We start from the raw sequence: 15,446 nt of genomic DNA, 5'->3' as shown, positions 1-15,446 counted from the left end.
GCCCTCTGTGGTGTCCAGGCTGGAGCCGGTGACCTTGGGAAGAGCCCAGCCCCACCCCCAGCCCCGTTGGCCTCAGTTCCCCCAGGGGATCTGATATGGGATGATTGAAACCGCCCAGGGAATGGGTGGCAGGACGTTCTTTGGGGATGCCAGGAAAGGGGGTGATGCTCATGATGTCAATGGGCTTCCCTGGTGGCTCAGACGGTAAAGAATCTGTCTGCAATTCAGGATGGGGTGGGATCGATCCCTGGATCAGGAAGATCCTCTGGAGAAGGGAATAGCTACCCACTCCAGTATTCTTTGTGTGTGTGTGTGTGATTTTATTTGTTTTTAAAATTTTATTTATCTTTTAATTGAAGGATAATTGCTTTATAAAATTTTGTTGTTTTCTGTCAACACTCCCAACCCTCCAGTATTCTTGCCTGCAGACAGGGACAGAGGAGTCTGGTGGGCTATACATTTCATGGGGGGGCAAAGCATCAGACACGACTGAGCAGCTGACACTTTGTTTTCACTGTCAGGACATCCATGGGACCCACGGGTATCCGGGGACATCCCTCTCACTGTTTCTGTGTTTCTCTACCTCCCTGTTCCTCTGCTTTTGTTTCTGAGACCCTTTTGGGTCTTGGTCTTCCTCCATGTCTTCTCATCTCTTGGTACTCCTGTCTCTGTAGGTATCTGGCCCTGTCTTGATCACCATCCTGCGGTCTCTCCACCCATGGGGGTCACCTTTCCAAACATGGGCAGCCCAGAGTCATGTCCATCTGCCATCAGGTGCAGTGTGTGTGAATCTACCACCACCTAGAAGAGTCACCTTCCCTCTGCTGTCTGTGGCACCTCCCTTCATGTTAATGGTGCCTCTATCCTTTCATGTAAAAAGAGCACGGAGGGACTTTCCTGGTGGTCCAATGGTTAAGATTCCATGCTTTCACTGCAGGGGACATGGGTTCAACGCCTTGTCAGGGAGCTGAGCATGGCTCATGCCTCATGCCAGTGTCAAAAAAAAATGAGAGAGAGCAAGGAGAGAAAAGGTGTGAAGAACATTCATGCATGTCACATCTCCCAGGTTATACCCTTTTCTTGGGATCGTGAAATAATCACTGAGATGTGCCAAGTCCAGCCCCCTCCTCACTTGCCTGTTCATCCTGAGTAACTGGAACAGGGGTCTGGAGGAGATAGTTCCAGCTGCAGCAGTGAGTGCAATGAGTCCCCTGTGAATCCCCCCACCCAGAGGCAGATTGGAATGACTGTAGGAGCCCCTGAATGTATTCAATGAGTACCCACTTTGTGCAAGGCCTTGGCCGTGCCCCTGAGGAGATAAAGTGACAAGGTAGGCGAAAACCACTCCATTCCAGCTTGGTCAAGTGCAGAAGACAAATGAGTACAAGATAGATGAGTAAAAGAGATGTCATAAGGAAGTGGCTGATTTGCAGTGCGGACTGTGCCAAGGAGTCAACCCAGGCGATGCATTAGTGAACAGAGGGGCACATATGATTGGGGGCAGGAGTGGGGGCTTGAGGAATGTAGGACCGGGATGCAGGGGTGCAAGGAAGCTGAAGACCCTCATAGGTCACCTCTCCCACTGGGGGTCACTCCCAGGTGGTGTGATTCAATAAAACTCAATGTCAGGATGACCCAAAGGCAGCAGATGCTATACTGAGTCTTCCCCCAGTACCAGCTGTTGCCTGTGCTGGACACCTGCCCATGTGTCTTTTCACGCCTCCAAGCTGGTCCCCCTGCCCCCTGTGCTTTGTCCTTTCTACTCCTCAAACACCTATGCATCCTTCAAAACCCACTCCAGATTCCCCTCTTACATACAGCCTTTTAAAAACACCTTCATTCATCTCTGTCTGGGGGTCCTGGCTCCATCTTTCCCTCTGGTCCAGGCTTGACCTCCCAGGACTGGGGATGTCTGTGGCCAACTCTGTCGCCCTTAGTTTGAGGGCTTGACAGAAGCCAGGCTGGGGGCAGCTGACAGGAAACCCAGCTGAGGCATGAGCTTAAACAAACTCTCAAAATACCCTGAGCTCTGGCAGTGATGAACTCTACCTGAGGAAGAACCAGGAATGGCTTCTTGGAGTGGCACTGGTGCTGCATCTAGACCCGGAAGGATGAGTTAAGGTGTCTCAGCATATTAGAGCTAAAACAACCTTGGAGACCGATTCTAATCACCCTGTTTTACACGTGGGGGAACTGAAGCCCAGAGAGTCCACGACAGGGTTAGGAATTGGACCCATGCCTCCCGAAGCCCAGGCCAGAGTTCTACACCTGCATACAGATGCTTAAGCGTGAGAAGATGTGGAAGGGGATGGCACGCTGGGGCGTCAGATGGCATGGGTAAGTGGTGTGAGGAAATGAAAGCTTCAGGAGGGAAGTGAGCTTGATGGGAGAGGAGGCCCAGATCAGAAGGGCAGAGGAATGGGAGAGGGTGGTGAGGTGGACAGGGCTGGGTCCATGCAGGTCTCAACCACCAGGCTGAGAATCTGGAGGCGCTGGGGAGCCATAGAGGGTATGTGAGCAGGGGAGGAGCACGGTGCTATTCTTGAGTTATAAAGACCCTTCTGAGGCTGGCGTGGGCTGCCTTGGGGCCCAAGGCTGGATACCAGGCATCCGAGAAAGGGGCCTGAGAAGGACAGAGGGGAGGGACTGGGGTTGGGGGCAATTGAGGAGTCTCAGTGTTCTTGTCTTGGAAGCTCAAGAACTGGCTCTGAGGAGCCCACTCACCAGCAGCCTCGTCTGTCCTGTAGAATTTATTTGGGCAATGCTTGCACATTGATAGGGGATGCCAGCAGCATTCACACATTGACTCTCCCGTCCCCATCCATGTTGGGGTCTCTCCTCCTCTTCTAGCAGCCAAGTGGCCTGGGGGGCAGAGTGGGCTAGGGATGGGGCTCCAGAGCCTCTCTGGGGCCTCTAGGATGACCCTCCCCTGGTCCCAGTCCTTAGACAGGAGGACTGAAGAATGCCCCGTCACCTGGAAGGGGCCAGGCTGGAGTTTGAGATGGTGAAGACGTTGCTCAGCGCCCAGGGACCACATACTCCTCGTCATACAATGGGACCTGGCCCAGCGACTGAAGGTTGCAATAGACAGGCTGGGATTCGTGCTGGAGGCTCTCGTAGGTCATGTAGAAGTCTCTGCCCTCTGAAGGGGGAGACCTGTGGGGAAAAGACAGATGGGAGGTCAGGCAGGACTCAGGGAGCAGGCACATCAGCTTTTAGAGGCAAAGTAGTTCATGGTGATTGCGTCCACTCCTAGTTACATATGAGGTGAGTGAGGCATTAGGCAGTGCACTCCCAGCCTGGCCCAACTTCCTGTGAGGAAAGCAAGTAGCGGGCAGTGATTCAGGGAAGAGTCTATGGATTCAGCATTGTAACGCTGTGGTCCGAGGACCTTGAGTCATGGTAGGTTGTTTTTTTTTTTCCTTCCTTAAAGCTGAGATAGTTGCCCATTTTTTACATTCAAATTTAGTTTTTGGTTTCCTCTTGAAAAACTGGAAGTTCTGGTCACACCAGGCATATGAACGTGCTGCCTGGAGCTGAATCAGGGCCCCTTCAGATGGGAAATTTCCCCCCAGGTCTCCTGAAGCAACTGACTTTGGGCCTCGATACAAAAATAAATCTCTGAGCCTCAGTTTCCCCACCTATTGAATGGATCAGGGAGGAGGTAGCTTCTAGGAATATCTTGCTATGGTGGGCAAGACCCCAGAGAAGAAATTTCCCACCTCCAGAACATCCTAACCCCACCCCTGGCTCCTCCTGGAACAAAGGCCCCACTGACTAAGTGGTGTCTATCAGTCATTTATACTGTACTATAAATTACTCCAAAATACATAAATGGTTGTATGGGGATGGAAGTCAGGGTTTGCTCTAGTCTCTGATTCTGACCTTGAGCAAGTCATTCTCCTGCCCCCCAGAACCTCCATTTCCTTCTTTCTTTTTTTTTTTTTGGCTGTGCCACCTAGCTTGTGGAATCTTAGCTCCTGGACTAGGAATTGAACCTGCACCCTCAGCAGTGAAACCACAGAGTCCTAACCACTGGGCTGCCAAGGAGTTTCCAGAAACTCTATTTCTGCAACTGTGAAGTGTAGGATGAGATTGACACATTCTATTGTAAGCAGTGTTTTTAGAGGAGCCTGGCCCTGAGATCTTGGGGACAGCAAGGCAGAGGTGGGCATCAGAACATACACTGCCTTAGGAAGTCTGGTGCCTTCTACTCCCTACCGCAGACCACTTCTGCTTTTGAGCCATATTTGTATCTGCTTTGCATATTCTCTCATTTCTCCTCAATAACTTCCCACAAGCCTCCCCATCTTTTGGATTCTGCTGCCCAACCCAATCGTGACCCTCTTCCCTTCCTGCTTGGATCCTCCCGGCCCCCTCCAACCTCAGCCCTGAAGTCTTGCATTCTCAAAACACATTCACATTGGTCTCTGTTCTCTCCCACCTCCAGGTCTTTGTTCCTCCTTGTGCTTGCCCCCCAGAAATCCCCTCTCTCATCCAACCTGGAAACAGGCCCATCTATCTAAGCTTAGCCCATTTGGGAGGCAGGGCTTTGTGGGGATAGAGAGACATAGACGGCTTTCTTGGCATCTCCTGTGTGTCCGGGGGAGATGGGAATGTGGTCCCATTTTACAGAGACAGAAACAGAGGTTCAAAGGCGGCCTGGGGTCACACAAGATCTAAGCCCAGGCCACTGACTGCGACCACAGAGCCCCCACTCCACCTTGAACACCTGCCTCCTCCCTCCGCATCCTTGTCAGCCAGAAACTGGGTTTGCAGGTCATGCAGGGGGATGCGTGTCTTCTATCCAGGAACTCATTTAGTTCTTGCGCCAGCTCTGGGAGGCGGAGGACTGTTATTAACCCCATTTTATCTGGGAAGAAACTGAGGCCCAGAGAGGGGAAACTACTTGCCCAAGATCACACAGCCTATAAGAGGCAGAGCCAGGAGTTGGACCCTGGCCATCCGGCTCCAGAGACTCACAGACACACGTGTGTGGGTCACTCACCTGTGTTCATCCCACTGGTGTCTGGCAGCCGGTGGGCCCACAAACATGTTCTCATAGTCAGAAGTGAAAGATCCGGGCGGGGTGTTGGCTGGGGGCTTAGGCCTGTGGGCTTGGCTACTGTACCTCGGCTGCCGACCCGAGCCAGACCTGGAGCCATCCTGAGCAGCCCACGTTTTGCTCAGGTTCTGGCCCATCCGACGTCTACAGAGTCTCCAGGCCAGCACCGGGCCAGCAACAGCAAGCACAAGGAGCAGGCCTCCACTGGCTGCCAGTGCGCCAATGGTTGCCTTGGTCAGGCCAGAGGGACAGCTCACTTCCAAGAAGACAGAGAGGTTGTGCCAGGCACCGGTGGACACATCCAGGCACTCCGGAAGCTCTGGGCCAGAGCAGTTGCCCTGCCAGTCCTTGTGCCAGTCTACCAGGGCACAGCTGCAGTCAGCCCGCAGGGTGAGGTCACAGCGTTTGGCCAGCGCCCTGTCCACGAAGTCCAAGGAGTTGTTGGTCACAATCAGCAACTGCAGCTGCGGCAGGTCTCTGAAGAAGGACCACGGGAGCCGCTGAAGGCCGGTCGCAGACAGGTCGAGGAGCTGCACGGACCTGGCCTGCAGAGACTGGTTCTGAGGTAGCTGGCTCAGGATGCGGCCGCTGAAGTTGAGGCATGTGTCAGTGTATTTCGTGGCCCAGCTCACGTCCTCCGAGAACACGCTGCATGTCTGGCTGCCTGCCTGGTGCAGCAGCAACGGCATCAACAGCGCCCACATCAGGGCGTCCCCCATTCAGGCAACCTAGGCAGAGACACCGGAATCCAAGCCCCAGCCTCAGCTTGTGGTCACCCTCCCCCTTACCACTTGTATATATATATATGTATGTTTTTATAGCTCAGGCCACTTCTGAAGTGTTAAAACGGCAGCCCTTCGCTGGCTGCTCCTCTTTGATTGGCTCTGGCCTCAGTCTCCCCTTCTGGGGAATGGGTACCTAACCCTGATGCCTCAGGGGCTTGAAAGGCAAAGAGGAGACTTGGCCCAGTCAGCCCCTTCTCCTTCTCTCAGATGTGCGTGCCCCTTCGGGCTAGGTTGCCCAATTTCCCCAAATATTTTGGGAGAGCTAGCCGGCCAAGACAGGCCTATATGCAAACGAGCTGTTGCCCCGGAAACGACCCCGCCCCTGTGCCTTTCTTCTCGAACTGCAGGGGGCTGGGAGTCTGGGTCTGAGAGTCTTGGGTTGGGGTGCTGACGAGTAACCCCCACCCCCACCCCGCCCCGGCTCTGGTTTGCAGAGACCCAAGTTCCAATGCCTCCTTCCCACCTTTCTGGTCCTACTGCCCGCCCTTGGCCTCGGTCTGCTGGAAGTTGCCGGCGGCGTGTTGGCTGACCTGGACCTGGGGGTCAGAGGGTCCAACCCTCCCCGGATTCCGATCCACTGTGATGCCTGGCGCTCCTATAGCTCTGCACCCAGCTCTGCTCACGGGGAAGAGGAACTGGTGCCGAGTGAAGTGCAGAGGGGAAGAATAAAGACGACCCAGAGACCCGCCCCCGCCCCGTGGAAGGCCTCAAGAATCGGGATTCTCACGGGAGGGGCGGGCGGCCTGCTTCCTTCTTGCTGAGACCCAATGACTACATGTCCCCCATGACACCCCAACTAACTGCTCCCTCATCAACTCACTCTCACTTCCCAGTCTGAGCTCAGTTGACTCCCAACCCATGCATTCATTTATTCATTCAACAAACATTATCCACGCTGAGCCCTGGAAGAGGCTCCGCCCCCGGTCGGTTTCTCTAGGAGCATCCAGTCTTGAAAAAAGATAAAGCTGGACACAGACACCCCCAGTCTGACGGAGTCAGGTCAAGGTCGGGGTGAGGGACAGGGTACTGGAAGGTTTCCTGGAGAAGGAGGCATTACAGGTGGGGTTTCAACACATGAATAGGAGTTTGCCAAGGATTCCTAAAACCTGCCTTTGATTTTGAAAGCTCTTAGCCTCTCCCACAGACTCAGAACTCTCCTTGTGTATGAACATGCTGGGGTGAGGGGGGTATTGAGAGGAGGGCTTGCTGGGGAAGAGGACTTTTGTCTGGGGCTTGGAGGATGAGCAGCAGCAGCAGGCAGAAATGAACGGGCCACACACAGCAGCGAGAAGGCACAGCGGGAGCACAGGTCCAGTCCCCGGAGAGGCCATGCGGCCTGGGAGAGAGTGGTTCAGAGGGACAGCCTCGTTAGGAGTGCAGTGGCTGGAGGGGCGAGGGTAAGTGGAGGAGCTGGCGGCGGGTGGGGGCCAGGCAGCGAAGGCCTCCAAAGCCAGGCTGAGGAGTGGGGCTTTATTCCCAGGGCCAAGGCAGGTGTGTGGAAGGGCACTGTGTGAAAAGATTCTTCTGCAGTGAGCCTGGGCTCTGGAGGTGGGGAACCCTTCCAGGAGCCCGGAGTCTCAGGAGAGGGCGGCCTGAGCCAAACCCCAGGAATAGTGACACAAGAGAGGCTGAGGGGACGACCCTGGCGGTCCAGTGGTTAAAACTCGGGGACAGTGCAGGGGACACAGGTTCAATCTCTAGCCATGCCACACTGTTGTTCAGTCGCTAAGTCATGTCCGACTCTTTGTGACCCCGTGGACGCACCTGTCCTTCACCATCTCCCGGAGTTTGCTCAAACTCATGTCCATTGACTTGATGATGCCATCCAACCATCTCATCCTCTGTGGTATGGAAAAAGCAAAAACAAAAAGAGGGCTTGAGGAGGGAATGGGCACAGGTGGGCTGGCAGAGGGTCTCTGCCTCACTGGGGTCCTGGCTTTAGGCAGACCAGGTTCAAATCCTTTCCAGCCCCTGGCTCGTGGCTTGACCTTAACTGTTCTTTATCTTAGTTTCCACATCTGTAAAATGGGATGAATGTCAAGAGTCTTCTCCTGGACTCTGGGAGGCTGGAGTCTATTCCCCCATGCTTTCCCTTCTCCTCAGACTCTGCCCCTTTCTATCTTCAAACTCAGAGACGTTTTGCGTATTTATCAGATGTGCAAAAATTCAAAAGTGTGATGACACCCTGTGCTGGCCAGGATGTGGGGAAACGAGCAAGCCCACATGTTGGTGGGGGAGCATCAGTAGCACAGAGCAATGGGAGGCATCCTGTCATGGGAACTATGAATGCCCGGGCCCCAGAGCCAGCATCCCACTCCTGGGACTCTCCAATAGTTGCATGTTACAAAATGACAGGACCCGGCACTGATGGGTGGATAAACTAAATGTGGTCCATCCATACAGTGAATGTTATTTGGCCAGAAAAAGGGCTGGAGCTGGGGCTTCCCTGGTGGTTCAGAGGTAAAGAATCCACCTGCCAATTCAGGAAACACGGGGTCAGTCCCCGGTCCGGGAAGAGCCCACCTGCCGCGAAGCCGCTAAGCCCATGCACCACAGCTATTGAGCCTGCACACTAGAGCCTGGAGGGCCACGACTACGGAAGCCCGAGTCCTAGAGGCCACGCTCTGCAACAAGGGCAGCCACAGCAGTGAGAAGCCTGTGCACGCAGTGAAGAGTAGCCCCGCTCACCACAACCAGAGGAAGCCCGCACCAGCAACAGAGACCCACACAGCCAGAAATAAGTAAATAAATTTTTAAAAAAGGAATGAAGCTCTGGGACTTCCCTGGTGGTCCAGCGGCTAAGATGCAGTGCTCCCAATGAAGGGGGCTTTGGTTCAATTCCTGGTTGAGGAACTAGATCCCCCATGCCACAACTAAGAGTTCACATACCTCAAAGAGAAGACCCTGACTGCCTCAGCTGAAGATGCCACTTACTGCAACTAAGACCCAGCAAAGCCAAATTGAATAAATTTTTTAAAAAGGAGTGATGCTCTAAATCACAGCAGGAGCTTCTATGACCCACCTCCCTGAGTAATGGAAATAAAAGCAAGCAAAGTAATAAAAAGCAAAGTAATAAAAGTAAGCAAATGGGACCTAATTAAACTTAAAAACTTTTGCACAATGAAGGAAACTATAAGCAAGGTGAAAAGACAGTCTTCAGAATGGGAGAAAATAATAGCAAACGAAGCAACTGACAAAAGAATTAATCTCAAAACTATAGAAGCAGCTCATGCAGCTGAATTCCAGAAAACTAAATGACCCGATCAAAAAATGGGCCAAAGAACTAAACAGACATTTCTCCAAAGAAGACATTGACTAACAAACACGTGAAAAGATGCTCAACATGACTCCTTATCAGATAAATACAAATTAAAACCACAATGAGGTACCATCTCACACTGGTCAGAATGGCTGCTATCAAAAAGTCTACAAACAATAAATGCTGGAGAGGGTGTAGAGAAAAGGGAACCCTCTTACACTGTTGGTGGGAATGCAAACTAGTACAGCCACTATGGAGAACAGTGTGGAGATTCCTTAAAAAACTGGAAATAGAACTGCCATATGACCCACCAATCCCACTCCTGGGCATACACACTGAGGAAATCAGATCTGAAAGAGACACGTGCACCCCAGTGTTCATCGCAGCACTGTTTATAATAGCCAGGACATGGAAGCAGCCTAGATGCCCATCATCAGACAAATGGATAAGGAAGCCACGGTACATACACACTATGGAATATTACTCAGCAATTAAAAAGAATTCATTTGAATCAGTTCTAATGAGATGGATGAAACTGGAGCCCATTATACAGAGTGAAGTAAACCAGAAAGATAAAGACCAATTCAGTATACTAATGCATATATATGGAATTTAGAAAAATGGTAACGATGACCCTATATGTGAGACAGTGAAAGAGATACAGATATAAAGAACAGACTTTTGGGCTCTGTGGGAGAAGGCGAAGGTGGGATGATTTGAGAGATAGCATTGAAACGTGTATATTACCATATGTGAAATAGATGTCCAGTCCAGGTTCGATGCGTGAGTCAGGGTGATCAGGGCTGGTGCACTGGGATGACCCTGAGGGATGAGACGGGGAGGGAGGCAGGAGGGGGGTTCAGGATGGAGAACACATGTACACCTGTGGCTGATTCATGTCAATGTATGGCAAACCCAATTCAATATTGCAAAGTAATTAGCCTCCAATTAAAATAAATCAATCAATTTTCTTAAAAAGGAGTGATGCTCTGATATACACTACATCGTGGATGAACCTCAAAAACATTGTGCTGGATGAATGAAGCCACACACAAAAGACCACACAGTGTATGATTTCATTGATAGGATATGTCTGGAACAGTCATATCCACAGAGACAAATAGCAGACTTGTGGTTGTCAGGGGCTGGGGAGGGAGATGGAGAGTGACTGCTAGTGTGGGGGGGGTTTCCTTTTGGGGTAATAAAAATGCTTTGGAACTAGACAGGGGGGATGGTTGCACAACACTGTGAATATAATAAAAATCACTGTATTGCTCACCTTAAAGTGGCTACAATTATAAATTTTATGTTAAATGTACTTTGCACAATAAAAAACAAAAAGCCACCTGAAACTTATTTGACATTGTAAATCAACTATATTTCAATATAAATTTTTTTAAAGGCAAAAAGCATAGCATAGCTACAACGTGATTCACTGCAGTACTCTTTATTAAAAAAAAAAAAATCAGAAGCAACCTAAGTAGTTGGTTAGATCAGTAATGATTATTTACCCTGGGAGATGCCACAGAGTCATGAAAATGAAGTTATAGATCTCTGAAACAATAAGGAGAGACTCGTTCATGTACTTCATAAGCCTTTATTGAGCTCCTACTGTGTGCCAGGCACTGGTCTAAGAGCTGCAGATACAGCCATGAACAAAACAGACAATTCCCAGTCCCTGTGGAGCTCTTGTAGCATCAGGGAGACTGGCAACATGCAAAATCTATGAAGAAAATATGTAACAGGTGGCAGAGAAAATAAAGTTGGGAAGCAAGCAGGGAAGGTGACAACATTTTAATCCGATGGTCAAAGGGGACTTTATTGCAAAGAATAAAGGGGCTTGTTTAAGTAAAGGGATGGGGAAGGGAATCTGGGGGATAGCATAGCCCATGCAAAGGCCCTGGGGTGAGAGTGGATCTGGGTGAGAGCAAATGCGTCTCAGTGAGTGTGTTAATTGGAACAAATAAAAAAATTTTAAAGCAGCTTCCTAAAAGACTGTTGATGAAACAGGAAAAACAAATACCCTGGGGTTACCTCTTAGTGGCAGATGGATGGGAGAAACAAGCTCCCCGTGTGTGTTTTTACATTTTTTTCCCTTAGAATCTTATCATATCATGTGAATACAAATCACAGGCAGCATGTTCAGTCCAGACGTTGGGATCAGCCAACAGGCACAGACAAGCACCCGGGCTTTCAGGAGGAGAGGAACAGAGGGACACCAGTCAGCTGCGGCTCTGGGTGGATTCCAATGCTGAGGCCCCTTAGAATAGGAGGAAATGAGGAAATGAAGGAAATGAGGAAACAAGGTTCAAGGCACTCAGGCTTGGCGTGGGGGTTGGGGAAGGACAAGCAGGCTTGGAGCCTGAGAGAGTGGGTGCTAGAGATGGGTCTGGGAGGAAGCTGGGGCCTGGACCTTCCTGCTGCAACCCCCCGCAGGCCATGGGTCGGCTGTGGGAAGAGGGGCGGTTCTGGGGTCTGCGGCCCCCACCTTGGCCGAGAGGAACCAGAAACTTCCAGAAGACACATCTTCATACTCCCCTTGCTCATCTGAGTCCCAGGCAGGCCAGCCTGTCAGTACAGAGACCTCAGAGAGCCTCCAAGACTTCTAGAGACCTTCTGAGATCACCATGTGTGCATGCTCTGTCGCTTAGTCTGCCTGACTCTGCAATCCCACGGACTGTAGCCCACTGGGCTCATCTATCCATGGGATTTCCCAGGCAAGAATACTGGAGTGGGTTGTTATTTCCTCCTCCAGGGCGTCTTCCCTACCCAGGGATCGAAGCAGAGTCTCCTGCAGCGCCTGCGTTGGCAGGTGGATTCTCCACCACTGAGCCACCTGGGAAGTCCCTCAGAAACTCCCAGATACCCACCAAAATTCAGATATCCCAAAGACCCCAGAGACACTTAGAAAGACTCAGAGGTCTCCCCCAAAGACAAAGACAGAGACGCAGGGGGTTGTCTGGGGTAACCCAGCCTTGGGGTCACCGACTCATGGTGCCTCGATTTGGCCCCATGCCCCGGACACCCTCTGATCTCCCTGCGCCCACCCCGTGCTGGCGTGGCCGCGGTGTGCTCCCAGAGGCCCCTCGTCTGGAGAGCCAGAGTGGCCAAGGGCTTCCCCTGCCCCACATCCAGCTTCAGCCCCGTCCCAGGGCGCTCACTCTTATCCAGAATCCGCCCCTCTCCATCTCGAGCCTCCCCAGGGCCAGGCCTCCACATATCCGGCTCCAGCCCCTTCCTGCCACCTCCTTTCCTCCTGTGACAGCCTTTGTAGCTAAGCTTTTAAAATGTTACTTATTTATTCATTTTTGGCTGCTCGGGCTCTTGGTTGCTGCATGGGGCCGCCTCTCTAGTTCGGGTGCTTGGCCTTCTCATCGCGGTGTCCGCTATTGCTGTGGAGCATGCGCGTTAGGACTCAGGCGTCAACAGTTGGCGGTGCCATAGGCTTAGTTGCCCCTCCGCAAGTGGAGGCTTCCTGGACCAGGGATCAAACCTGTCTTCTGCGGTGGCAGGCGGATTCTTAACCAGGAAGTCCCCTCTGACAGCCTTTGAACCACCAACCCCCCATCCCCTGGCCTTGGTCTGGCTACTTTCAGAACCCAGTCTCACCCCAGGGAAGGTGGAGGGCAGGGTGCTAGGCAGCCGGGGCACAGTGGAAGCTGTTTACAGGCCCTAGGGATCTTGAGGTATCAGAGGGGCTACGGGGTTGGCAGGTCGGGACCAGAGGCAGGTACAAAGCCTGAGTGCTGGGCTAAGATGGCCAAGCCAACTTAGGGACAAACCTGGAGGGTGAGCAAGCTCGGGCAGCTGCGGATCTCTGTGCATTAATTCAGCAAACAGTGACAGGTTCGTTCAGTCACCTCATTACTGTGTGTCCTGGGTCCAGTACCTTAAACTGTCTGTGCCTCTGTTTCCTCCTTTGTAAAACAAGTATAGGGAAGGGCTTGGAGACAGAGGTGGACGTGAGCATGTGACGGGTACCGGGGACGTGTGTGACGCATCCTCCAACTGAGGGTCCCAAGGGTGGGGGAGAGGTAAACGGGCCATCAGGCACAAAAATCGAATTCAGGAAGCCAAGCTTGATTTTCAAGGAAATGGAAAGATTTTTGAGGTCACACGGCTTCGCTGAGGATGGTAAAAATTTAGAAGTCACAGAATGCCTCTGGGAGAGGGGTGGGCAAACAAAGCGTGGCATCGGGGCAGCTGCGGTCAGCAACCGTGCTCCACCTGCCAGAGGGGCATTTCTTTGCTGAGGTTGCTCTGGTAACAGGTGGCCACGCCGTTGGCCCAGATTGCTCTCCTGGGAGCAACCCTGACCACAGACCGAAGGAGAGTTGATTAGAAACGCCTCAGCCCCCTCTTTCCTCGGGTAGGAAGTCTCAGGCACACGCTCTGCGCGGGCTCCCCGAGGGCCTCCTGGGAACACGGCCTGTGGAGCCTGCTCATTGGCGCCCCCTGCAGGTCACCGTCTCTCTTCTCACCTGGACCAGGACTTCTTTCCAAATAATTCCAGTTCGATTCCAATCTTTGGCCTACTCCTCAGTCAGTCAGTTCAGTCGCTCAGTCGTGTCCGACTCTTTACGACCCCATGAACCACAGCACGGCCAGGCCTCCCTGTCCATCACCAACTCCCGGAGTTTACTCAAACCCATGTCCGTCGAGTCGGTGATGCCATCCAACCATCTCATCCTCTGTCGTCCCCTTCTCCTCCTGCCCCCAATCCGTCCCAGCATCAGGGTCTTTTCTAATGAGGAAAAGCATGAGGTGGCCAAAGTATTGGAGCTTCAGCTTCAACATCAGTCCTTCCAATGAACACCCAGGACTGATCTCCTTTAGGATGGATCTCCTTTAGGTTGGATATCCTTGCAGTCCAAGGGACTCTCAAGAGTCTTCTCCAACACCACAGTTCAAAAGCATCAATTCTTCAGCGCTCAGCTTTCTTCACAGTCCAACTCTCACATCCATACATGACCACTGGAAAAACCATAGCCTTGACCAGACGGACCTTTGTTGGCAAAGTAATGTCTCTGCTTTTTAATATGCTATCTAGGTTGGTCATAACTTTCCTTCCAAAGAGTAAGTGTCTTTTAATTTCATTGCTGCAATCACCATCTGCAGTGATTTTGGAGCCCAAAAAATTAAAGTCTGACACTGTTTCCACTGTCTCCCCATCTATTTCCCACGAAGTGATGGGACCAGATGCCATGATCTCAGTTTTCTGAATGTTGAGCTTTAAGCCAACTCTTTCACTCTTCTCTTTCACTTTCATCAAGAGGCTTTTTGTTCATCTTCACTTTCTGCCATAAGGGTGGTGTCATCTGCATATCTGAGGTTATTGATATTTCTAAGGGACCCCAAATTAAGATAGGTGGACGACTGGGACTTCTCCGCTGCTCCAGTAGCTAAGGCTTCTTGCTCCCAACGCAGGAGGTCCAAGGTTCAATCCCTGGTCAGGGAACCACATGCTGCAACAAAGACCCAACTGCAGTCAAATAAACACTTAAAAATTGAAAAAAGAAAAAATAGGTGGAGGACTATAAGGGAATACTACAAGCAGTTGTATTTTTAAAACATTCTAAGAATTATAAATTGCAGCAGCCAGGCACTGTCTATTTAAGTATCATTAAGTGGTGTCATCTTCACATGATCTCCTTGAGGCAGGGAGTGTCATTATCCTCCCTCTCCCCCATTTTACGGATGGGGAAACTGAGCCACAGTGTGTTTGAGTAGCTTGTCCAAAGCTCTACAGCAACCGAAGAGTCAGCCCCCAAGTCGTGTGGTTGAGCATTAGTCTGCACTGTTCGCAGACGAGTTCATTTGTCTGGATCTACCTGGACGAGTGTGCAGAGCCACTGCATGCACAGGATGGTAATCTGCTGCTCCTGGATGTGCGGGTTTAGACTTGACTTCGTGGTAGTGACCGCCTGCGGGGGGGGGGGGGGGGTTGGGAGGGGTGGGGGAGGGAGGGGGGCTAAGAAGCTTATTTAGTTTTATCTGCTAGGTTTTATCTGTTTCTCAGAGTTGGGTAAGATTTCTTCGTTCCTTCCAAAAATATTACTGAGCGTCCACTGGATGCAGCAAAACTTCCGCCCTTGGAAAGCTGACATTGGGGGTGGGTGGGGAATGGGTGGGGAGACGCGATGAAACGTAAATTAGTAAATTTCAAAGAGATTAGGAGATAGTAGTCCTGGAGAGGAAAAGTTAAGCAGAATTTGAGAGATTCAGAGAGCAAGACAGGGAGGTTTGCAGTTTTGAAGAGAGTTAATCAAAGGCCTCTCGAGAAAAAAAAAAAAAGATGCGCAGCTAAGAGCTCAAAATGGGAACGTTTTTTTGAAGG

The 15,446-nt window shown here is 51.5% G+C and overlaps 1 protein-coding gene across 2 annotated transcripts; it reads right to left on the bottom strand.

The window, feature by feature from the left end:
* Positions 1 to 2,737: 2,737 nt before the first annotated feature.
* On the bottom strand, positions 2,738 to 6,476 carry LRRC25 (leucine rich repeat containing 25). Of its 2 annotated transcripts, none has more exons than XM_065917436.1 (3): positions 6,381 to 6,476; positions 5,009 to 5,793; positions 2,738 to 3,156 (listed from the first exon to the last, which is right to left on the bottom strand). In XM_065917436.1, exons 2-3 carry the CDS (start codon positions 5,782 to 5,784, stop codon positions 3,018 to 3,020), a joined length of 915 nt encoding a protein of 304 aa, XP_065773508.1. In that variant the 5' UTR covers positions 5,785 to 5,793; positions 6,381 to 6,476; the 3' UTR covers positions 2,738 to 3,017. The 2 variants fall into 2 exon arrangements, with proteins under 2 accessions (XP_065773508.1, XP_065773507.1); XM_065917435.1 differs by having other exon boundaries at positions 6,314 to 6,474.
* Between the last annotated feature and the right edge of the window lie 8,970 nt (positions 6,477 to 15,446).

This window comes from Muntiacus reevesi, chromosome 1 (assembly GCF_963930625.1).
Source record: "Muntiacus reevesi chromosome 1, mMunRee1.1, whole genome shotgun sequence".
NCBI lineage: Eukaryota > Metazoa > Chordata > Mammalia > Artiodactyla > Cervidae > Muntiacus > Muntiacus reevesi.
The sequence above is the reverse complement of the archived record's forward strand: the minus strand, read 5'-3'. Positions and strand labels throughout refer to the sequence as shown.